Genomic DNA, 26,061 nt, shown 5'->3' with positions numbered 1-26,061 from the left:
ACATGGAGAAGGCTTTGCACCAGAGAGAATGAGCCAAAAGAGGGAGCTCTTGATCTGCTTATTAAAATTCTTAATTTCAGTTGAGACTTTCTCTGAAATGCAGTGCAACAAAATCAAATGCTCTAAAAAATGCATTGTATTTGTGTTCCAGCCACATTGTTAATTATTTTATATGAACCCTACATAGTGTTGTGCGTAATGCAAAGTTTGCAGGGAAGTTATCATTAAGACCATATGAATTGGTGACGAAATTTCCAACATTGACTTCGGAAAGAAATGACACTTTTGACAACTGGCAGTGTAGGTACAAGTGGTGTTAAATTTATCCTTTACTTTGGAAAGTTGATGATTATTAGCATTATTTTCCGAGCAAATACAAGTTTTGTTGAAAATAATAAACATTTTAGATATCCTGACAACTTGTTTTCATCAGAAAAATCGTGATTTGTTTGCTGCTTTTGATTGGTTTTAAATTGGATGGATATATTAAAATTCTTTGAGTTGAAGGAATTGGGAATGCTGCGTTGTTGCCACATTGCTCAGAAGAAGTTGAAAAGTATAATTTAGTAAAAGTTTAATGTGAAAGTTTTTGTTTATTTTTCATGTGAAATGATGATTTTGTATTTCTCTGTGGACAGTTTAATATGGCCACAATGGCGCCATATAGATGTATTTCTTAGACTATTTTCATTTGTACTTGTAGCATCTGGAGATCAGACGGCGCATATCTGGCGATACATAGTGCAACTGCCCACCCCACAGCCTGTAATTGATTCAAACGTGAGTAACTGTGTCATTTGTGAAGCTAAAACTAGTCTAATTTGTGTATCATTATAAGTTAATACAAACCTTTTGTAATCTCTTCCCCATTTTATGGAGATCCAAATGATTGAGTGTAAGGAACCTTTTGCCATCTGCCATTTTTTCTCTGTTAACCCTCAGGGACCTTTGTTAAAATCAAGGTCATTGTCGTGCGATAAATCTTATTACCTTGTTTGGAATATGGTGAGCAAGAAATAGATAATATGCAGAAAGCACAGAGGTAGGGAATGCATTAATTGTAATTTTCCAAAAATCCTTAAGATTCTGCATAAGTACCACAGGATTGGAAAACTGTCAATGTGACAGTTACATGTGACAATACACCTGTATTCAGAAAGGGGGGGAGGCAAAAAGTGGGTAACTATAGGCAGCCTAACGTGTATTATTGGGAAAATATTGGAATCAATTATTAAGGGTTAATAGAACATTTGGAATATCATAATCTAATCAAGCAATTTCAGCATGACTCCATGAAAAAGAAATTGAGTTAGATGAATTTGGTAGAGTTCTTTTGAGGAAATCTTTACCAGAGCAGATAGAGGGCTATCAGTAAATATACTGTATTTGGAATTCCAGAGGGCGTTCAACAAGGTACCTCTCAAAAAAGGCATCTCATCAGATCCCACGATGGTGGAGGTAGTATATTAGCATATTAGAGAATTGGCACATGAGCAGAAAATCGTGAGTGCGAATCACCTTTTTTCAAGTTGGCGACCTGTGACCAGTGGGGTTCCACAGGGCTCAGTGCTGAGAATGCAACTGTTTACATTATATACTAATGATTTGTAGGAAAGAAGCAAATATGTTGTAGCCAAAGTTGCAGATAACACAAAAATAAACTGCAGGGCAGGTTATGAGAGGGATGCAAACAGTTTAGAGAGTGATATTGAGAGGTTAAGTAAGTGGGCAAAGAGTTGGCAAATGGAGTATAATGTGAAAAAATGTGAAGTTGTTCACTTTGATAGGGACAATAAAAGAACAGAATATCATTTAAATGGGGAAATACTGCAGCAGTTACAACAAAAAAGGAATTGAGAGTACCTGTGCACAAAACATAGAAAGTTAGCACACAGGTGCTGCGGGTAATCAGGAAGTTGAATTGAATGTTGGCCCTTATTTCAAAGGGGTTGGAGAATAAGAGAACAGTAGTCTTATTGCAACTTGACAAGGTGCTAGTGAGACCACATCTGGAGCACTCTGAGCGGTTTTGGTCCTCTTATTTCAGGAATGATATTTCATTGGAGGCAAGTCAGAGAAGATTTACTAGGATGAACCCACGTGTGGAGAGGTTATCTTATGAGCAAAAGCTAAGCGGTTTGGGACTCTGCTTACTCACTGGAGTTCAGAAGAATGAGACATGATCGAGTTGAAACATGTAGGATTCTTAAGGGGTTTGACAGGATAAATGCTGTCAGGATGTTTCCCTTGATGGGAGAGTTTATAACTAGAGGGCATAGTTTCAGAATAAGGGCCACCAATTTAAGACTAAATTAAAGACCGTACGCTTGCTCAGTGGTTAGCACTGCAGTGTCACAGTGCCAGGGTTATGGGTTCGAGTCTGCCCTTGGATGCCTGTGTGGAGTTTTCACATTCTTCTTGTGTCTGCATGGGTTTCCTTCCACAGTCCAAAAATGTGCAGGTTAGGTGGATTGGCCATGGTAAATGTGGATTCTGGTGATAGGGTAGGGGTCTGGGTGGGATGCTCTTTGGAGGTTTGATGGACTGAATGGTCTCTTTCCACACTTTGGAAATTCTATAATTATATTAATTTCTTTGTTCAGAGGGTTTGGAGTCTGGAGCTCCTTCCACAGAGTTGTGGAGGCAGAGACCTTGTGTATATTTAGGGCCGAGACAGAAAGAAATCTTAATCAGTTAGGGAATCATAAGACCATAAGACGTAGGAGCAGAAATTTGGCCATTCGGTCATGACTGATAAGTTTCTCAATCTCATTCTCCCACTTTCTCCCTGTAACCCTTGACCCCCTTGACAATCAAGAAACTACCTGTTTTCGTCTTAAATATACTCTATGATCTTGTCTCCAGAGCCTTATGTGACAGTGAATGCCATAGATTCACCACTCTCTAGCTGAACATGTTTCTCCTTATCTCTGTTCTAAAAGGTCTTCCTTTTACTCTGAGGCTATTCCCTTGCATCCTAAACTCTCTGACTAATAGAGCATCTTCCCATCATCCACTCTGTCCAGGCCATTCAGTATTCTGTATGTTTCAATTAGATCCTCCCTCATACTCCTAAACACCATTAAATGTAGACCCAGAGTCCTCAAATGTTTCTCCTATGTTAAGCTTTTGATTCCTGGGATCATTCTTGTGAACGTCTTCTGAACCCACTCCAGCACCAATACATCCTTCCTGAGATACGGGGCCCAAAACTGCGCGCGATACTCTAAATGCGGTCGGACCAGAGTCTTTTAAAGCCTCAGAAGTACATCCCTGTTTTGATATTCAAGTCCTCTCAAAATAGATGCTAATTGCATTTGCCTTCCTAATTACTGACTCAGCTTGCAAGTTTACCTTGACAGAATCCTGGATTAGAACTCCCAAGTCCCTTTGGACTCCAGACTTGTGAATTTTCTCTCTATTTAGAAAATAGCCCATGCTTCTATTCTTCTTACCAAAGTGCATCACGTCACTTTCCCACATTGTACTCCATCTGCCACTACTTTGCCCACTTGCCTAACCTGGCCAAATCGTTCTGCAGTCTCTATGCCTCCTCAATACTACCTGTCCCTCTCCCTAGCTACGAGCCTTATCAGAATACCCTCAGTTCCTTCATCTAGATCATTAATGTATAAAGTGAAAAGTCCCAACTCTGAGCCTTGCAGAACTCCATTTGTCACCAGCTGCCATCCTGAGAAGGACCCTTTTATCCCCACTCTCTGCTTTCCTAATCAAGGGTTATGAGATAGGGCAGGAAAGTGGACAGGAGGAATATTGCATTAGCTGTGATCCTATTGCATGGGAGAGCAGGCTCGAGAGGCTGAAGACTCTATTCCTGTTCCTATTTTTTGTGCTATTATAGACTAACAGCATACAAAGCAACATAGAAATTTGGAGCAGGAGTAGGCCATTTGACCTGTCATTCATCATGATCGTGGCTAATCATTGAGCTCGATACCCTAAACATGCCCTGCCCTCATATTCCTTCATCCCTTTAGCCAGAAGAGCTATATCTACCTCCTTGAGTACATTCAGTATTTTGGCCAGTACTATGGGGCTTCCATAGGCTTACCACTCATTCTCAACCCTAAAATGTTGCGCCTTATCCTTAAACTATGACTTCAGGTTCTGGACTCCCCCATCATCCGGAACATTCTTCTTGTATCTAACCTGTCTAGCGCTGTTAGAATTTTATGATCTCCCTTCATTCTGTGAAACTTCAATGAACACAATCCTAACCGATTCATTCTCTCCCCATATATCAGTCCTTTGTTTGTTTTATAGTGGTAGGTTCCAGTGACTTAAAATTGGGATGTACTGTATCAGAGCATCAGAAATATTTTTAAAGAGTTCATCAAGTTGCCTTTTTTAAAATTGTTATTCTTGAATGTTCTGGGTATAGTAAGGTGCACACAGTCTCAGGACTTTTGTTTTAATGTCACTCTATACCAGACTAGTATGGCATTGTAAGATCAAATTGATAGAGTTTTAGAGCTGCTCCTCTCACATGCTGCCACTCTGACTTACTGCTCATTTACTTTATGATCTTCCTACTCACCTACTGTCTTGCTGACCAACCCTCCCACTTGCGAACCCTTCAGGTTGCCACCCCTGCTTGATAAGTCACCCCCCCCCCCCCCCCCGTTTGCTGCCTCTCCTGCTTTATGAACCTGCTAGTTGCCATTTTTCCCACTTTCTTATCCTGTCTACTGCCCACCCTGATCCCTAACCACATCTCTCCCAGTAGCTGCTTGTTGATCCTAATGTTCAGAGCTCCTCTTGCTCTGTCCAAAGTTGAAATTACCAGGCAATTCCCACATAGGCTGATACATCAAGACGTTAACATGATTCCAGCACACACCTCATTCATATACCCACTCTGAAGACTTGAAGGTTAGACCAATATGTGGCTCAATAGGGTACTTTATTTTACAATATGCCGATTAAATACCTTGGAATGTTTTATTGTCAAAGTGGCAATGTAACTGTATGATATTGCTGTTACTTTCTCAAAATCTGTGTAGACAACATCAACGCATTCCCTTATCAACCTTATGAAAAATCTGTCTTTACAAATCTGCACTGGCTTTCGTTAATTCTGATCTCCCCTGTGCCAGGTATTTTTTTCTCTGATGTTTTTTCGAAAGCTTTTTCCAATGCTAATGTTCAATGACTAGCTTTAGAGTCATAGAGTCATAGAGATGTACAGCATGGACACAGACCCTTTGGTCCAATCCATCCATGCTGACCAGATATCCCAACCCAATCTAGTCCCACTTGCCAGCACCTGGCCCATATCCCTCCAAACCCTTCCGATTCATATACCCATCCAAATGCCTCTTAAATGTTGCAATTGTTCCAGTCTCCACCACATCCTCTGGCAGCTCATTCCATACACGTACCACCCTCTGTGTGAAAAAGAGGTAATACCTCTTGTGAAACACTTTAGTGATGTTTAGTGCTGGTGAAGGAAGGTTTAGCAAGTGGTTAGTTTCTGCTTGAATTAAATAGGAACTGGAGAATTTGCGCCTGTCATCTCAAGTGTATGATGCTTCGTGGGAGCTGAGGCTTGTATTATGAGTGCAGCTCAAGACAAACTTTTCAAATGAAGTTCCTAGGTGAAAATGATAATAAGTGAAAACTGAGCAAGCTTCTGGGCAGGACAGTGTCTTTAGTATGCTTGATGTTACTTTTTCTTTGCTATTTCCTAATTCAAAACTGTTTGAATTTCTTTATGCATTAAATTGCCATGTCCCTGAGAAGTTTACTTTATCTAATTCGAATTGTGTGGGAATTTTGTTTTGGGCAAGGCAATTAAATTTTAACAAAGTAGACTGTATAGCTAGCGATTCTGCTATTCCTTTCCTGAACTACTACATGTGAAGTGATGTGGAATGGTGAGCTGATAACTCAAGGTGGTTGGACTTCGGCTGTGCTCAACAATCTGTCAACAGAAGTTCAAAAGAGTTAAATTGTTTCTTGTGTACTGCACAGCTGGAAAATTAATTCTTTGGCTTTTTGCCACCGTTATCTTATTTGACTAATTACTTTAATTACTTTGAGTGCAACTGTTAATATGGGTCCAGCATTCTATCTGTAAGTTGAGTTTAATTCTCTGTATTTTGTCACAGCAAATGTCTGGGGAGGAAGAAGTTGATTTCTCAGACAAAGATGAAGCGGATGGAGAAGTGGAATGTCCCAGTGAAAGTCCAACAGTCCGAGCTCCATCAACTACACTCAAGAGTCATCAGGGTGTGGTCATAGCTGCTGACTGGTTAGTTGGAGGCAAGCAGGTGGTCACAGCTTCCTGGGATAGAACTGCAAACCTTTATGATGTAGAAACGTCAGAACTAGTGCATTCTCTGACAGGTAAGACTAAGGTATAGGAAAGTGTGACGTACACTTCTTAGATATTTTTATGGTGAAAATACAGAACTAAGCTTTGAGATGTTGAAGAAAGTAGGCTGTTTACCTGGGTGATGTATTTTTCTTTTGCTAGTCAGCATGGTGGCTCAATCGTTAGCATTGTTCTTTCACAGCACCAAGGACGCAGGTTAGATTCCTGCCTTGGGCGACTGTCTGTGTGGAGTATACATATGCTCCCCGTGTCTGTGTGGGTTTCCTCCGGGTGCTCCAGTTTCCTCCCACAATCCAAAGATATGCAGGTTGGGTGAATTGGCCATGCTAAATTGCCCGTAGTGTTAGGTGCATTAGTCAGAGGAAAATGGGTCTGGGTGGGTTACTCTTCGGAGGGTCGGTGTGGACTTGTTGGGCTGAAGGGCCTGTTTCCACACTGTAAGAAATCTAGTCTGCCTTTATCACACACCTTTATTCTGTGAAGGCTGAGATATTGCTGTATAATTTGTTCACCTTTAAGCGAAAGTACATTTAATTCATTTATATGAAGCTGCAATATTAAATTTGAGTCAGTTGTCTTGCACATCAGAGTTAGGTTATTTCAGTGCCATTTAGGGGCTGTGATATTAGATAGCTGCGGCATGGTTCTGAATAGGGAAGAGCAAATAGACTATTGTACTGACCATATCCTTTTCTATGTTGAAATGTTCCTCTTCCCACGTATATTTGTGTTATTCCACCCTTTCTCTTTCGTACTTCACAATCCATGTATTTTGTGTAGGAGAAAATAGGACTTGCTCACTTCTACTTCTATGCATTATGCATTTGCTAAAGAACCAAACAGTATCTCTGAGCAATTGAACACACTTTAACCATGTTTATCAATATGTGAGATTACTACGAGATAACATACATACCTCCAATCTTAAACGCTAACCCCTCCCTCTCAAGCTCCCACCAGTTGTTTCATTTTGTAGTGCTTTGTGTTTTGAAAATGTGAATCAGGGGAGCTGACATTTTGAGTACAATCTTTTGTACCACGTGACCCTATAGCAAAGAGCACTATCCACTGCTCTCATTCATTAGATCAGAACAGAACTCCACGACATCTCTTGAGGGGGATTCTCCTGACAGTGTTTGCTTTCAAGCAGTCTGTGGGTAGCAGTTGTAAAACACCTTTCACAGTAGAAAGAAGATGAGTGTAAGAAACTGATCAGCATATAGATATTGCTTTTGCAATATTTAGCAATGTGAGACCATTTAGTAAAGAACACTTGATGCCCAGAGATTTATCTGATTTAACTATTTTCAGCAACATTGCAGTTTATTTCCTCCAAGGTCTACATTGAGCTGTAGAATTCTTCAAAACAGAATGTTTGTTTGTAAAATGGTTATTGTGTCATAGATAATCTCTAAAATCCATATTCCTGTCTGCTAAATGATACTTATGTTATGAAAATTCTTCAGTACCACTGCTAGTAGCTTCAGTCTGTAAGCAAGGATAATTTTGGGCATACAGGTCAGGTCCTTCAATGACATCTTCTAAATCTTTGACTGTACCACCTAGAAGGCAAATGCATGGGAACACCATGCAAGTTCCCTGCTAAGCTGTGCATCATTCCACTTGGAATGATTCTTCCATTCCTTCTCTGTTGCTGTGTCAAAAAACCTGGAACTCTCTTCCAAACAACACTGTCCCTTCTGTTTAAGGACAGTAAACACTTCACAAAGGCAGCTGATGCTTAGCTTCTCCAGGGCAATTAGGGATGGTAATAAGTTCTGACCTAGCCAATTAAAGCCACATTCCATGAATAACGAAAAAGAGTGGATAAGTTTATTTCTGCAACTGAAGCGACAGTCTAGCACACTCGTTGATGACTAATGAAAGAGTATCATTGAAGAATTAAGCTCATCTTGGGTGTTAAAAGAAAGATAAATACAATTTTGATTTCGTATTCTTCAAAACTAATTGACTGCACAACTTATCTTTGGTCTCCCTTTGTCAGGACACGACCAAGAGTTAACTCATTGTTGTACTCACCCTACTCAGCGCCTTGTCGTAACATCGTCACGTGACACCACCTTTCGTCTCTGGGATTTTCGAGACCCTTCAATACACTCGGTCAACGTCTTTCAGGGTCATACAGAGTGAGTGCCTTTAAACTTTTTAACTTTCAAGAATTACTGCTATATTTCTCCTGCAACTCTGAACAGTGTGAGATATTTACATTTGGTTTGCTGACAAGATCACAGGGCAAACATGCGTCTCAAGGCTGCTTCAACGTATCTTTTTGGACTGTGTAAATTACATTAATTTAAGTTTTATTTTTGCAAGTTGTAAACCTTCAGTATATAGTCAGAAAATATGTTGATGAATAACGTGCTTCGTCTTACGATATTAGTGTTTTTCTTTGTGCCATGACTTTCTCAACATCCACTTTCTAGTGCAACTTAGAATGCAAAATAATTTTGAACTTTTAATTGGGTCAGTATTTTTGATTTTATGTTATTTTTCAACAGTTGACTGATAGTTAATCACCTTCAACGTTTATAGTGCTTCATGGTGATCAAAGTGCTTGCATCATTTGGAGGATGGCTTTTCATTAGGACATGGTCTTAGTTGAGAATTTATTTAGCTTTGCCTCACTTTGTTCATTAATATTTGTGTGTGCTTGTATTGCTGATTTCTTCTCTTTTAGAGACTGGGGCTGCATGAGTGTTGGAATGGAACTGAACCACAATCATTGGTTCAGTAGATGTAATATATTTGGATTCCAAAAGGCATTTGTTCAGGTACCACACGTAAGACCACTTAATAAGATAAGAGCCCCGGTGTTAGGGTTAATATGTTAGCATGGATAGAGGATTGGCTAATGGAAGCTAATAGAGTTGGGGTAGAATGGGGTATTAACAGGGATCAGTGCTGGAGCCACAATGATATACCGTTAATATTAATGACTAGAAAGAAGGAAGTGAAGCTTGCATATTACTTAAAAATAGTTGGGAAAGCAATTTGGGAGGATGACACAAAAAGTTTACAGAGAGATATAGACAGGTTAGGTGACTGGGCAAAACTTGGCAGATGGACTGTAATATGGGAAAAAATGCATGTTATTTAAATGGACAGAGACTGCAGAAAACTGCAACCCCCGAGGGTTTTGAGGGCCTTAGTGCGTGAATAATAAATAGCCAGTATCCAAGTTCATCGGATAATAGAGATGGCAAACAGAATGTGGACCTTTACTTCAAAGAGAACAGATTATAAAAATTGGGAGGTTTTGCTAAAATTTTGCAAGGCAGTAATCGGACCACATCAAGAATACTGTGAACGTTTTTGGTCCCCATATCTCAGCCAAGACACAGTGGCATTGGTTGCAGTTCAGAGAAGGTTCACTAGGTTGATCCTGAGTAAGAAGGTGCATATTTTTAATAAGATCTTGAATTCCAGCTTCAGGTGACTGTCTGTGGAGTTTGCACAAACTCCCCGTGTCTGCGTGGGTTTCCTCCCACAATCCAAAGCTTTACAGGTCAGGTGAATTGGTCATGCTAAATTGCCCATAGTGTTAGGTGCATTAGTCAGGGGTAAGTATAGGGTAGGGGAATGGGTCTGGGTGGGTTACTTTTCAGAGGGTCATGTGGACTTGTTGGGCCGAAGGGCTTGTTTCCATACTGTAGAGAATCTAGTCTAGATTCGACTTGTATAGATAGGATTTTAGATGACTTGCTGAAGCATCGAAGATTCTTAGAGGGCTTTACAGGGTAAATGTGAAATTGTAAATGCTATGATTCAATGAAATGCTGAGAGGTTATTTTCTCTCGTAGAAGAGTCTAGGACCAGACGGCATAATCTCAGAGTAAGAGGTCACCCATTTTAGACAGAGAAGGAGAGGAATATCTTATCAGAGCATTGAATCTGTGGGATTCTATAACACACAAAGCTGACAAGTTGGGTCATTAAGTATATTCAGGGCTGAGAAAGACAACTGTTTAATTAGTAAGAAAATCGAGAGTTATGTGGAGAAGGCACTTAAATGAAGTTGAATATTATCAGATCCTCTGTGATCTCAGTGAATGGCAGCATATACCTGAGTAGCTACATAGCCTACTTGTGTTCCTACACCTTATGGTCTTATGTTGACATGCGCAATTAGCAGGGATAGCAAAGAGTAGGGTGGGACCTTTGCAATTGTTACTGTTATTGATGTTATTCACTGGTTTGTGCTTTTGAATGTTTTAAGGAAACTCATTCTGTTTGAGGTATTGTCATGTCTGCAGACTGAAATTCCACTTAAATACTGCATACACTGGTTACACTGCCTTGGACCATGTTGTTGTATGCATTTTTATTGATATCAAGAGAAGCAAATCTGTGGTAACACCACCATCTGCAGGTTCCCTCCAAGCCGCACATCGTCCTGATTTGGAACTAAATCAGCATTTCCTTCATTGTCACTGGGTCAAAATCCTGAATTCCCTTTTGAATTCAGCACACTAAATATACCTACACCCAAAGGACTACAGCAGTTCAAGAAGGTGGCTTACTTACAACTCCTCAAGGGCAGTTAGGATCGGCAATAAATACTGGCGGAATACCATGCCTAAATGCTAGTGCCCATGTCCCATGGACAAAGTTTTGAGAAAAATTACTTTTAGTCTGAATGGCAAGAGGTTCAAAAAAGTTGCAATAGTTTATAGGATTAAATGAGCATAATTTTCACTGGGGAGTTTAGTTTTGGGATTTCAGAAATATCGTCGTTTTATAATCTTGAATAACAACTAAAGTCATGATTATAATGATTTGTGTTTATCTCCGAACTGATTTGAACCCATATGAAATATTATGGATCAGAAGGCTTAGACCTCATACAGCATTTTTAAATGAATATTACTCTGATCAACCTTGGCACAAACAGAACAGAGTCCTACTCCAAAATAATAACAACATTGTGATGGCATTATGGTATGGCATTTATATTGAAAGGTTTAAGAGCAACATTGAGCATGATGTAGGTAGAATGCAAACCAAGGTAATTTGGTAGTACAAATTTGAGTCTTGCTGAGAATATCAATATTTTGTCAAAGCTTCTGATCTTGCATTTATTCAGATAATTCGCAAAAAAAAAATAATTTTATATTGTATGAGAAGAGAGTGCTGATTGGCTGGCAAGTAGATTCTGGTGCAGGCATTGCCATGAACAATGCATAGTTGAATGATGACTGACTTTTAACTGACAAGCTTTGTTCAGTTTAAATTAGGCAGGTTAACTCTCATTGGTGAAAGCGTTGGCCTGAAATGAACCAAGAAATGGCAGTTATCTGTTTTGTGGTATTAAGGTAAACAAAAGTTTTCTATCTATAAATAACAGGGACCTGCATATTAACAAACGAGGCTTCCGGTGTAAGCAACTGACTAACTGTCTTAAATTTGTTGTCAGCATAATTCTTCACACTTGGATTATTTAGCAAATGCTATCCAATTGAGGAGAGCCATTTAATGTTGGACTATGTATTTTGGGTTTTGCAAGCATAGGATGGTTGGATATGGTTAATACCTTACGGGTTGTGAATAGGCAAAGGAATCTGCTGATCTGCCAGTCTTGGGGATCTACGGCCTATGTACTTGGCATCATGCCGGCACTGAAATTATATACCATATTACTCAACTGTGTGCTCAGCAGGCTGTCACAACCTGAGAACCATAGACCAGTCAACGTAATACCAGTGAGTGGTAATAAACTGAAATTTATATTTAAAGAAGTTAGAGACAATCTACGTACTGAAAATATCAGTCAAAAATACAGAAAATCTGAAATAGGAACCCAACATGGTTCAAACCTGTTCTAATCCAGTGTTCCACCAGGGCAAAATGAAGGATGGGTGAACAATGCACTGATGGGAAGTGAGGAAGCAACTTAAATACTATATTTTGCATCAGCATTTACTGTGGAGAAGAATATGGAAGATGGAGAACATGGGGAAATAAATAGCGACAACTTGAAAAATGTCCATATTACAGAGGTGGTGGTGCTGGGCATCTTAAAACATATAAAGGTGAATAAATCCCTGGGAACTGATCAGGTGGAGCCTAGAACTCTGTGGGAAGCTAGGGAATTGATTGTTGTGCCCCTTGCTGAGATATTTATATCATCAATAGCTACAGGCAACGTGCTGGAAGACTTGGAGGTTGGCTAACGTGGTGTCACTATTTAAGAAAAGTGATAAGGAAAAGCCAGGGAACTATAGATCAGTGAGCTGATATCTGTAGTGGGCTAGTTGTTGGAGGAAATCCTGAGGGACAGGATTTGTATGTATTTGGAAAGGCAAGGACTAATTTGGGATAGACAACATGGCTTTGTGCGTGAGAAATTGTGTCTCACGAACTTGATTGAATTTTTTGAAAGAATAGTGAAGGGCATTGACGAGGGCAGACCAGTGAACGTGATCTGTGTGGTCTTCAGTAAGGCGTTCAACAAGGTTCCTAATGGTAGACTGATTAGCAAGGTTAGATCTATGGGAGTAGAGGGAGCACTAGCTATTTGGATACAGAACTAGCTCAAAGATAGAAGACAGAGGGTCGTGATAGCGGGGGGTTGCTTTTCAGACTAGAGGCTACCTCAGAGTACAATGGGATATTGGTGAGATGGTCAATGGGCTGAGGAGTGGCAGATGATGTTTAATTTAGATAAATGTGAGTTGCTGCATTTTGGAAAGGCAAATCAGGGCAGGACTTGTGCACTTAATGGTAAGGTCATGTGTTGTACTGGTTCATAGTTCCTTGGTAGATAAGACAGTGAAGGAGGTGTTTGGTATGCTTTCTTTTTTGGTCAGTACGTTGAGTATAGGAGTTTCGAGGTCATGTTGTGTGGCAATTTAGGACATCGGTTAGGTCACTTTTAGAATACTGTACAATTCTGGTCTCCCTGCTATAGGAAGGATGTTGTGAGACTTGCAAGAGTTCAGGAAAGATTTTCAAGGATGTTGCCAGGGTTGGAGGTTTGATCTATCGGGAGAGGTTGAATAGGCTGGTGCTCTTTTCCCTGGAGCATCGGAGGCTGAGAGGTGACCCTATAAAAGTTTATAAAATATGAGGGGAATGGATAGGGTAAATAGACAAGGTCTTTTCCACATGGTGGAAAACTAGAGGGCATAGGTTTAGGATGAGAAGAGAAAGATTTAAAAGGCATCCTAGGGGCAACTTTTTCACACATGGTGGTATGTGTATAGAATGAGCTGCCAGAGGAAGTGGTGGAGGATGGTACAATTGTAACATTTAACAGGCATTTGGATGGGTATATGAGTAGGAACGGTTTGGAGGGATATGGGCCAAATGCTGGAAAATGGGATTAGATTCATTTAGGATATCTGGTTGACATGGTCCCATGAGTTGGACCAAAGTGTCTAATTTCATGCTGTATATCTCTGTGATTCAATGACAGTAATAAGGCTGCATGCCTTAATTCTTACTATCGTTCTCCTTTTAATTCATTTATATCAGCTTTCTCTGAGCTCAGGAAATCTGGCCAATAAAAGGCAGGAAGGACAGGAACCAAAAACCATAAGATGTAAGAACAGAATTAGGATAGTCAGCCCGCCAGAGCTGATATGTTTCTCAACTCCATTCTCCTGCCTTCTCCTCTTAACCCTTGATCCCCGTACTAAACAAAATCCTATTTCTTCATTTAAGATACTCTAATTACTTGGCCTCCACAACCTTCTGTGGCAATGAGTTCCACAAATTAACTCACCGTCTCGCTGAATAAATTCCTCCAAAGGGTTCTAAAGGGTCGTGTCTTCACTCGGGGGCTGTGCCCTTGGGTTCTAGTCTCTCCTATTAGTGGAAACATCTTCTCCACCCCCACTCTATCCAAGCCTCTCGCTATTTTGCAAGTTTTGATCAGATCCCCCTCCCCTCATCATTTTAAACCCCATTGAGTACAGACCCATTTAGACAAGTGCCTTGCTTGTGTGCATAAGGAGCAGGAGTGTTTCCTCCAAACAGAACAAGCTGAAGTAAAACTCCGAACATGTGATCTGTGTGTTTCACCTGTCACCACCAACCGTCATAGAATTCCTCTACCCCCACAGCAATGTCTCTCAATCTTCCAGGATACCTGTCTGCTCATGTTGGCGCTGGTCTTGGTCAGCCTGGCTGCCTGTCTACAGGATGTTAGAAAATAGGTGCAGGAGTAGGCCATTCTGCCCTTCAAGCCTGCACCACCATTCATTATGATCATGGCTGATCATCCTCAGTGTGAGATCAGACAGATGAAATGGGAGATTGAATTGAATTAGGTTTATTGACATAAGTACTCATATGATTGCAGTGAAAAGTTTGCACATTGCTACTTACGGCACCATCTTAGGTACAAAGGTAGCTAGGTAAAAAGCAGAAAAACAAAGAGAAGTTAAGAAGTTAATTATTACTGTCCCTCTTACTAAAAACTATCCATTCCAACATAGACTCGTGTGAAAAGGCTTACTTCTGGACTATATGTATAGTTTGAAGATAGTTTGAAAGTTGCTGTCTGATTTTCAGCATATTGCATCAAGGAAATAGTTCACCGAAAAGTCACTGTCTAAGCATTTAAGAGGTGCTATCAGAGGAGCAGTCAATTTCCGAAAAGGAGGGAGAAATGTGTGGAAAATTGGAAAGATTAATCAGTTATGAATCATGAATAGCCTATGTTCTTTATTGTAATATTGTTAAAAGGTGATGCATCAATGTGATTTTGTTTTCTCCTCTTCCTGAAGAATTTGGCAGATGCTATTCTTAATATTTTAGTTAAGCATTGCAATAACTTGTTCCACCGACTTAGTTTGCATCTTGTTTGTCTTTAAAATGTCTTGTCAGGTTAAATTTTGTTGTTGTTTGGTTCAAAGTCTTTTGTTTCTTTATGGTAATCTGAGATAATGTAAATATTGATGCATGTTGTGATATTGCATTATAAAAGCTGCTGTATGACTTAGGATAATCAAACTATGAAATGTTGGTGTTTGTTGCAAATATTTATATTAAGCTTTTGTGATTATCTCCTCATTCTATTGGTCAAATGACACAATTCCAGAACATTTCAAACAATAGGCTTGGAGTAGCTTCAAATTTCAGTCATATGAGTATTATTTTGAACTTCTTAAATATGTCAAGATTTTAACGTAGCAAACTTTTAAAGTATAAAATTAATATATGATGTCTATAATGGTGCAAAGTTTCAATCTGAAATCCCAATGTTTAAGCAGTCTTGTTGAAGGTTAAGAAATATTGTTATTATCATATTCCTGGAATATGTCAGATCCCAAACTGAAATCTGGCTTGATGGATCATACTTTCTTTTTAAGTTAATGAGGTGGCCTTTCACTGAAACACAAGCATGTGATGCTGTAGCTTTGATTTTAACAATAAGACAAAAGTTAATTATGTAAAAGCAAAGAAATTAAAATAGAATAAACCAAGCTATTTGCTTACAGCACTGTTTGAAATATTTCAAAACACATGCTAGTAGACAATTCTATCTATCCAACTACAACCACATTATAGTTTTCAAACAGCAGATAGAGTTTCCTTCTCTAAATCATTGATAGGTTTGATTAACAGTTGCTTTCAAATCACAGTCTTGAGTTTGACAACCTCTTATTCACACAACTGTGTTTAGATTTTCTCAGTTTCAGATAAAGCCTTCATGCTTCTAACCAAAACCTTCTGCTCTAGAAGGTTTCCTCATTTTTCTGAACTGACTCCTTTCTACAGGAAAATGTTTTTGATATCCAACTTTAACCAGAATATCCATGAACTGGAAACGCCAGAAGTGTTTGGAGCTATGGGGTTTTGTTTCCTCCTCAGTATAAGTGACAAAAGGCGAATACTCTTCAACGTTTCCTCGATCTGTTCGTAAAACTCCTCTAATTTCAAGCAAATTCATAATACCACTCCTGGAAGCCCCTCTTGTATTTAATTCATTTCTTTTAAAAAAGAGCATGGCTCCAGAAATACTGACAAGCTAAGCATTGGATTCCCTCATGCAAATACCCCAAAACCAATGTGCCATTAGTTACACATCCAACTGTAAAATAAATGATATTAACATGTAAATGAATCACCCCCCTCGCACTACAGAATATCCAAGAGAAAAGCAAGTGCACTGTCAAAATTATCATTTGTATTTAGTACTGGTCCAATACTTAAAAAATAAAATGGCATTTTGGTTATTGACTCGATTGAAATAATTTAAATTTAAAATCAAGGTGTGCTATTGACAAAAGTTGGGTTGGTGTAAGGGGGTGGTGCTTAAAGAAGTTGGAAGAAGACAGACAGCTGTCTGTTGATGCCTGCTCCTAAAAGAAGTAGGCAATTCTTTTGACATTGCATAAACTAATAATTTATTAATAGGTAAATGAAGATTACATTTATTTTGTTGAATTATATTATTGCCATTGCGTTTCCCTTATAAATGAGGTTGCATCAATCCTATCCAGTAGGTGGTGCTAATAAGCTAGGTATTTGTCTGTCCCTGCTTCAGGTTCAACTTACAAATTGCTTTTTCTATTGTTAGCAGTTCGCCTGTCAGCTTAGTGTCTTTAAACTGAGATGGTGATAATAAAATTTGGCTTATTCTAGAAATCAAAATTTCTATTCAAAATATATTGAAAGAAATATCCCACCATTCGGCCTATCGTGGTTCTTTTGAAAGTGTATCTAGTTGGTCCCAACTCTCTGTGTAAAGCCTCTCTAATTTCTACATTTGAAGTGTATATATACAATTCCCTTTTGAAAGTTACTATTAAGTATGATTCTACTTTGAGATAGTGTATGCATGATTTTCACAATTCACTGCATAAAATTTCTCTTAGATTTTATATAGCAGGCCTAAGTGGCTGAAAGGCCTGTTTTTCCCTATATGCTCATCCTGAGTCTATTACAACTTCTCTTGCTGTCAACACTTCACAGTCCTTGAAGTACTTTTTAGGAAGTGAGGTCACTGTTACATTTAATGTCTCATCTGAAAAGTGGCATTGCAACTTTACTGCAATTGCTCTGTACACCTTCCTTTGAAGTGCCACCTTAGGTTATAGACCCAAGACTTGGAATTGGACTTCTGCTGTTCATGAGCTCAAGTTGATTGAATTGGACAGACTAACTTAAATTGTGGAGTACCTCTATATTTTTGTTGTAAAGAGATCAATAAAAGTACATTGTAAACTAGGCATTTCTTGATTGTCACATTGTCATAGAGGTGCACAGCACGGAAACAGACCCTTTGGTCTAACTTGTCCATGTCAACCAGATATCCTACATAAATCTAGTCCCATTTGTTAGCATTTGGCCTATATCCCTGTAGGTTTATTTTCATTCGAAAAAAGGAGATTGAAGGGGGGGTCATGATTGAGGTCTACAAAATCAAGAATGGTATAGACAGGGTAGATAGATAAGCTTTTTCTCAGGGTGAAGGATTCAGTAACGAGAGGTCATGCTTTCATGATGAGAGGTGAAAAGTTTAAGGGGGATGCGGCAAATACTTTACACGGAGAATTGTAGGTGCCTGGAACGCGTTGCCAGCAGAGGTAGTAGAGGCAGGCACAGTAGATTCATTTAAGCTGCGTCTGGACAGATGCATGAGGAGGTGGGGAGCAGAGGGATACAGATGCTTAGGATTTGGGTGACAGGTTTAGACAGTGGATTTGGATTGGCTCAGGCTTGGAGGGTCAAAGGCCCTGCTCCTAGGCTGTAAATTTTCTTTGTTGTTTGTTCTTAAACACCTCCTATTCATATACCCATCCAAATGTCTTTTAAATGTTGTAATTGTACTAGCCTCCACCACTTTCTCTGGAAGCTCATTCCATACACGCCATCCTCTGCGTGAAAACGTTGTCCCTTATGTCCCTTTTAAATCTTTCCCCTCTCACCATAAACCTATGCCCTCTAGTTTTGGACTCCCCCCACCCTGGAGAAAAGATGATGTCTATTTATCCTATCCATGTCACTCATGATTTTATAAACCTCTATAAGGTCACTTCTCACCTCCGATGCTCCAGGGAAAACAATCCCTTCTGATTCAGCCTCTGCCTATAGCTCAAACCCTCCAACCCTGGCAACATCCTTGTAAATTTTTTCTGAACCCTTTCAAGATTCACAATATCCTTCTTATAGCAGGGAAACCAGAATTGCATGCAGTATTCCAAAACTAATGTGCAGTACAGCCACAAAATGACCTCCCAACTCCTGTACTCAATGCACTAACCAATAAACGCAAGCATATTAAATGACGCCTTCACTATCCTATCTACCTGCGATTGCACTCTCATGTCGTCATTGATAACTATTTGGTGTTGAAGATCCTTCGCCTGGGTTTGTAGCTGACATGTTCCAGTTTATGTTTTGGACATTATTTGAAATAATAAGTGACCACCCTGCCAAGGAAAAAGAATTCCCAGCTTAACTCATTTTTTGTTTATGGGAAATATCTTGTTATAAAGCCAGTATGAAATCTGGTTGTTCTTTTGAGGAGTGAAGACTTCTCAATCTGTATAATCTAGGTAGGCTGTGGATTGCAAAGCCTGTGTTTGCTGACAGCCATCTGAACATTTTACACATTACCCTTTCTGGCTTTTCAAAAACAACTCATTATTGTTCAAAACCAGAGAGAACTTTTTTGTTGTTTTTCCTGTTGTGAATGGAGGGATGTGTGTGTGTTTTGCATTATTTAATGAGGTAAATATTTATATTTTCATTCTGCATATTATTAACCAATTCTGCAAAGTTTAAAGAATGAGTTTTGTTTTATAAAAAAAATTTTGCATTTATTAAGAAAGTTAGTGAATCTTTTTATTCTAAGTCTAATGTAGAGAAAGCGTATGAAAACAAACAATGAACAAGTGAAGCCCACATGGCCGTTTGAGCTTACTCTGTCATTTTATAAAATCATGGCTAATCTGATTGTAATCTCAACTCTACATTCTCAATATTCTTTCATCCCTTGGTAATCAAGAAACTGTCTCCCTCTGCCTTAAAAATGTGTATAGATTCTGCATCCACTGCCTTTTGAGGAAGGGAATTCCAAACACAGCTTCTAGGAGGAAAAACATTTTCTTACCTCAGCTCATGAGCGCCCCTTTAGTTTTGAAGTATGATCCCTTTGTTCTAGGTTCCCCCAACAAGAGCCAACATCCTTTCAACATCTACCCCATCAAGTCATCTTGTATGTTTCAGTTAAGTCACCCCTAAACTCCACACAATACAGGCCTTTTCACTTGGCTATCTGCTCTTTCCAGGTATTAGTCTAATAAATCTTCCCTGAATTGCTTCCAATGTATGAACATCCGTCCATATATGGTGGCTAGCATTGTACACTGTACTCCAGATGTGGTCTCACCAATGTCCTCCCTAAGTGAGGCATAACCTCCCTACTCTTGTATGTGATTCCTTTGAAATAAAATATAGTGTTCTATTAGCTCTCCTGTTTACTTGCTGTTCCTACATACTAATCTTCTGTGATTCATCCACCAGGACACCCAGATATCTTTGCATCTCAGAGCTCTTCAACCTCTCACCATTTAGATAATGTGCCTTTTTTTATTCTTTCTACCAAAATGGACAATGTCTCAGTTTCCCATATTGTACTCCATTTATTAGATCTTTGCCTGCTCACTTGACCGATCTGTATCCCTTCGTAAGCTCCTTATGTCCTCATCACAACTTACTTTCTTACCCATCTTTGTGCCATCAGCAAATTTAGCTACCATATCTCTGATCCTTTCATTTAAATCATTTATAGAAATTGTAAAGAGTTGAGACCCCATCACCAACCTGGCAAAATACCACTTATGATATCTTGCCACCTTGAAAATATATTTATTCCCTTTGTCTGTTTCCTGTTAACCAGCAAACTTTCTGTCCTTACCAGTACCTTGTGTCCATACCATGAGCTTTTATTTTCCAGAATAACCTTTGATTTGGCTTGTTATCAAATGATTGGCTCTACTGAGAGCAGGATAAAACATCTAAATTTGAGCTCATGAATATTTTGCTGCATGAGTTCCAAACAGAGTATCGAGTACAGTTTCATTAGATTATTCAACATTTCATGGCCTGTAGTAAAGTTATGACTATTTTGCAGAGGATTCCTGTTCTGGAGCAATTGAAATTAGAGTCCCCTTTCATTTGGAACACAAGTCTGATAACTTTCAAGCAACAATTGCAGTACTATGACTTTTGACTGTCATTGTGTTGAGTTGCTTTTACTGAAGCATGCTGTTTTTGTAAAATTTTTATTAAACATCATTTAGATGCTAAATCAGTATAAAATAACAAGTCAACTGCATTGAGGAACTAAGTTGAGATTTGATCCATTCCTCCAAAAGAGTTGTATTGAACAATGAATTCATCATAATAGGGTAAAGCTGTCCAATCGTTGTCTGGTAATAATGCATAATAAAGTTCCTCAAGGGTCTGTCGTGGGTCCCACAACATTCAGACTCATGATAAGTGACATGGAGCAGATATTATTGATTATAGAATAATGAAATTACAGTAGAAAAGTCAATTCATTGCATTATAGCTATGCTACTGTTTGCTTTTACAGTTGAAGGTTTCACACATAGTTGTATTACCCTATCCTTTCCTTGATGATCTGAATGCTTTTAGCAAAATAGAAGCTGTGGACAGGAGCAGGCTGTTTGACCCTCCAAGCCTGTTGGCTGTTGAATAAGATCATAGCTGAAAGAATTGTGGTCTCAACTCCATTTTGTTATTCCTACATTGCCCTCCACCGCGCCCCAAGTGTAAACCTAGATCCCCTTGTCTATTAAGAATCTTAAGTCAGCCTTGGGTGGACACAATGACCCAGATCTTGCTGTTCTCTGAGGAAGAGAATTCCACAAACTAACCACCTACTCTATGTTAGATGTGAGACCTTTTATTTTAACATTACTGCCTGATTTGTCCTACAGTAGATTTCCTGGAATCCACACTTTCAAGACAGATCAGGATCCTGTATGCTTCACTAGAATTTTGAGTATTTTAATCAACTTTATCGCCTCTGTGTCAAGTTATTCTCTTAGAATTATACAGTATGCAGTGCTTCTTCAGCCTATTAAGTCTGCACTAACCAAAAAAACTACCTACACTAGTCACATCTTCCAGCAAATCCTGGAATTCTGTGTCAAAATCTTGGAATTCTCTCCCTAATGGCATTGAAGGGTAACTAGGGATGGGCAGTTAAAGAATGCTGGCCAGCACGTGATGCCCACATGATGAATAAACAAAAAAAAAGGTCCGTAGCTTTGAATGTTATAGCATTTCAAGTGTTCATCCTCTCAGGCAGTGTTTTCCTGATTCCTACTTGATTAAAAAAATGTTTTCCTGAAATTCCCTCTAGATCTCCTGTATTTCAGCCTAAAATTATGCCCCCTTATTCATGAACCTTTAACAGTAAAGCACTCCTGGTTGTAATGAGGTACTGACAAGCTAAGTCAATGCTAATTAATCCTGCAAACCATTCATATCACTCAATATCGTACCAATAAATCTAAATTCTTTTGCTCCACTTTTCTCTTTGTGACTATCCAAATAAAACTTGAAACACAATCCATTAAAATATTACTGTTTCGCAATAACAGAATAAAAGAAGTTACTCTTCTCTCTTATGATCCAAACTAGAAGAATTTATCTTTGAGCATTAGCACTTTCAAATGAATGTCTTGAGGGATTTGCTATGTTGTTGTTTGGAAAGCATAGGAGATGGTGGGACTGAGTGTAAAATAGCAAGTTTCAGATAAATTTGAATTCATGGGAAGCCAGCAAGAAGAATATTAGGGTATTTAACCGTGAAAGTGACAAAAGCAGGTACATTTTAGTATGAAAAGGGACTATGATTTTTGGAGTTTCAGTTCATCAATCTTATAATCATTTCACTTATTCCCATTTAATCTGAAGTATGCTTTAATCTGCTCAATATCTTGGAAAATAATACTGAGACCCATGGGTTGAACTACAAACCTTTACCTTGGTAATATGAGTATATTAAAAAATACCATGTTCCCCCTTTGTCTCCTCTCTCAGGTAACTTTGTTAATGAAAATTAGGTAAGTGAACAATACTGAATGAAACACAACATATTTACAATGTTAGCACTTTAAATCATAACTAATTTTCAAAGGGCCTAGATCCCAGCAAATTAAAACAAAACAAAGACCTGCGGATGCTGGAGATCTGAAACAAAAACAGAAGTTGCTGGAGAATCTCGGCAGTTCTGGCAGCAATTGTGGGGAGAAAGCAGAGTCAGCATTTCGAATCAAGTGATTCAAATCTGGAGAGTTCTGAAGAAGAAACATTAACTTTGTTTCCTCTATGCAGATGCTTCCAGAGCTGCAGAGTTTCTCCAGTAATTTCTGATTTTGGCCCAGCAAATAGTTGTTTAATTCTGCTGTAGTAAAGTGTTTATATAAAATGTTTACATATCGCATGCTTCTTTTAAATACCAAAGGCACTATATACATAATTCTGGATTAGTGGTGCTGGAAGAGCACAGCAGTTCAGGCAGCATCCGAGGAGCAGTAAAATCGACGTTTCGGGCAAAAGCCTTTCAACAGGAATAAAGGCAGAGAGCCTGAAGCGTGGAGAGATAAGCTAGAGGAGGGTGGGGTGGGGAGAAAGTAGCATAGAGTACAATGGGTGAGTGGGGGAGGGGATGAAGGTGATAGGTCAGGGAGGAGGGTGGAGTGGATAGGTGGAAAAGAAGATAGGCAGGTAGGACAAGTCATGGGGACAGTGCTGAGCTGGAAGTTTGGAACTAGGGTGAGGTGGGGAAGGGGAAATGAGGAAGCTGTTGAAGTCCACATTGATGCCCTGGGGTTGAAGTGTTCCGAGGCGGAAGATGAGGCGTTCTTCCTCCAGGCGTCTGGTGGTGAGGGAGCGGTGGTGAAGGAGGCCCAAGACCTCCATGTCCTCGGCAGAAGGGGGAGTTGAAATGTTGGGCCACAGGGTGGTGGTGTTGATTGGTGCGGTTGTCCCGGAGATGTTCCCTAAAGCACTCTGCTAGGAGGCGTCCAGTCTCCCCAGTGTAGAGGAGACCGCATCAGGAGCAACGGATACAATAAATGATATTAGTGGATGTGCAGGTGAAACTTTGATGGATGTGGAAGGCTCCTTTAGGGCCTCAGATGGAGGTGAGGGAGGAGGTGTGGGCGCAGGTTTTACAGTTTCTGCGGTGGCAGGGTAAGGTGCCAGGATGGGAGGGTGGATTGTAGGGGGGTGTGGACCTGACTAGGTAGTCACGGAGGGAACGGTCTTTGCGGATGGGGTGGGGGGGGAAATATATCCCTGGTGGTGGGGTCTTTTTGGAGGTGATGGAAATGTTGGCGGATGATTTGGTTTATGCGAAGGTTGGTAGGGTGAAAGGTGAGCACCAGGGGCGTTCTGTCCTTGTTACGGTTGGAGGGGTGGGGCCTGAGGGCGGAGGCACGGGATGTGGACGAGATGCGTTGGAGGGCTACTTTAACCATGTGGGAAGGGAAATTGCAGTCTCTAAAAAAAGGAGGCTATCGGGTGTGTTCTGTGGTGGAACTGGTCCTCCTGGGAGCAGATACGGTGGAGGCGGAGGAATTGGGAATACGGGATGGCATTTTTGCAGGAGGTAGGGTGGGAAGAGGTGTAATCCAGTTAGCTGTGGGAGTCGGTGGGTTTGTAAAAAATGTCAGCGTCAAGTCGGTCGTCATTAATGGAGATGGAGAGGTCCAGGAAGGGGAGGGAGGTGTCAGAGATGGTCCAGGTAAACTTAAGGTCAGGCTGGAATGTGTTGGTGAAGTTGATGAATTGCTCAACCTCCTCACGGGAGCATGAGGTGGCGCCAATGCAGTCATCAATGTAGCGGAGGAAGAGGTGGGGAGTGGTGCCGGTGTAATTATGTAAGATCGACTGTTCTACGTAGCCAACAAAGAGACAGGCATAGTTGGGGCCCATACGAGCCCAGAATCTGGTTTCCAGCATCTGCAGTCATTGTTTTTACCCACTACATACATAAGGTTGTTGCTTTGCAATGAAATATATTGTTCATGTTCTCTGGAATGCATAGTTTTGATGGAACAATTAACCTCCTTTCATCCCATTCCCTCTTTGTTGTGCTATAAATGAAAGAGCCTAGACTTGATTGACATTTTGGCACTCAGTCGTTCAATGGATTCTATACTTGAGAAATTGAGGTTTGTGATAGGGCATTCAGTTTACTTTTTGTGTAAGATTTAGAGCAATGTACTACCACCATTGCATTTAATGATGCATTTAATGAACTGACTAAACCAGGTGAACTGAAAATCTGGTCTGTGTTAGAGCAAATAGTAAACATATCTTTGCAGACATTTTAGAAAAATGCTGGAACAGTCCATCTTAAAGTAAAATACACTTTAGAAAGGCACCACTTAAATTTTTCTGAACCTGGTGAAGTTTTTAATTTGTTTTTGTTTATGTTTCAATGAGCTTAACGATAGGTATTAATGTAGAATAAAAAAACTCTTCCAAAACTCATCAGTTCATTGGTGCTATCTTTGAGAAAGTCTGTGCATAAGAATGCTATTCTATGGTCAATATCTTTCTAACACTTTGAATATTGTGTAGAGCTCTGGTCAGGTAGGAGAAAGTGAGGACTGCAGATGCTGGAGACCAGAGTTGAAAAATGTGGTGCTGGAAAAACACAGCAGGCCAGGCAGCATCCGAGGAGCAGGAGAATCGACGTTTCAGGCATAAACCCTACCATAGTACCAGAAGGATGTGCGTGGAGAGGGTACAGAAGCGGTTTACTAGGTTGTTGCCTGGTATGGCTGATTTTAGCCATGAAGAATGTTGGATCAATTGGGTTTGTTTTCACTGGAATGCAGGAGGTTAAGGGGTGACCTAATTGAAATTTATAAGATTATGAATGGCATGGATAGAGTGGAAAGTCTGAAGCTTTTTCCCAGGGTGGAAGAGTCAATTACTAGTGGACACAGATTCAAGGTGTGAGGGGGGAAGTTTAAAAGAGAACTGCGAGGCAAGTTTTTCACACAAAGGGTGGAGAGTGCCTGGAAAGCATTGCCAGAGGAGGTGGTGGAAGCAGACACAGCATTCAAGAAACACCTGGACGAATGCATGAATAGGAAGGAAATATGATTTGGAGATGCCAGTGTTGGACTGCTATAAATTTTGTGTCCTACAATTGTGTACTCCACAACCGCCTGATGAAGGAGCAGTGCTCCGAAAGCTCGTGCTTCCAATTAAACCTGTTGGACTATAACCTGGTGTTGTGTGATTTTTAACTTAAGGAAGGAAATAGAGGAATATAAATCCTGTAAATGAAGACAGTTTTAGTGTGGAAGGGCAAAATGTGGTAGCACAGGCTTGAACAGCCAAAGGGCCTGTTCCCTTGCTGTATTATTCTTTGTTCTTATAAAAAGTTAAATTTATCCATTTTGCTCAGATAAATGAATGTTAGAGCAAATCTCTTTTTTAAAAGATTTTTGAAATAAAATATTGATGCAACTTGCAAGAATATTGTAATCATTCAAGGTAGTTATCAAACTAGAGTTATTAGTAGAAGCAGTAGCCATATGTATTAGTGATTTTTTTTCAAGAAGTAACCTTTTTTGTTATTTTTTCTACTCCCTTTGACCTCGAGGACCTCACTTAGTACAGTTGATGTTACTGTGTCATTGATTACCATGAAAGGTAGAAAAATGAATATT

The 26,061-nt window shown here is 39.7% G+C and overlaps 1 protein-coding gene across 4 annotated transcripts in view; it reads left to right on the top strand.

Annotated features, from left to right (window-relative positions):
• The window catches only part of wdr37 (WD repeat domain 37), a 150,166-nt gene that overhangs the window by 94,677 nt on the left and 29,428 nt on the right, over window positions 1-26,061 (top strand). For all 4 annotated transcript variants that reach the window (XM_072576163.1, XM_072576164.1, XM_072576162.1 and 1 more), the window contains 3 exons: window positions 704-780; window positions 6,132-6,369; window positions 8,364-8,505. In XM_072576163.1, the coding sequence (XP_072432264.1) occupies window positions 704-780; window positions 6,132-6,369; window positions 8,364-8,505 (457 nt within the window). The remainder of the gene's footprint in view (window positions 1-703; window positions 781-6,131; window positions 6,370-8,363; window positions 8,506-26,061) is intronic.

The sequence above is a fragment of the Chiloscyllium punctatum genome, chromosome 8, assembly GCF_047496795.1.
Source record: "Chiloscyllium punctatum isolate Juve2018m chromosome 8, sChiPun1.3, whole genome shotgun sequence".
Taxonomy (NCBI): Eukaryota; Metazoa; Chordata; class Chondrichthyes; order Orectolobiformes; family Hemiscylliidae; genus Chiloscyllium; species Chiloscyllium punctatum.
This window is presented reverse-complemented; position numbering and strand designations above follow the sequence as displayed.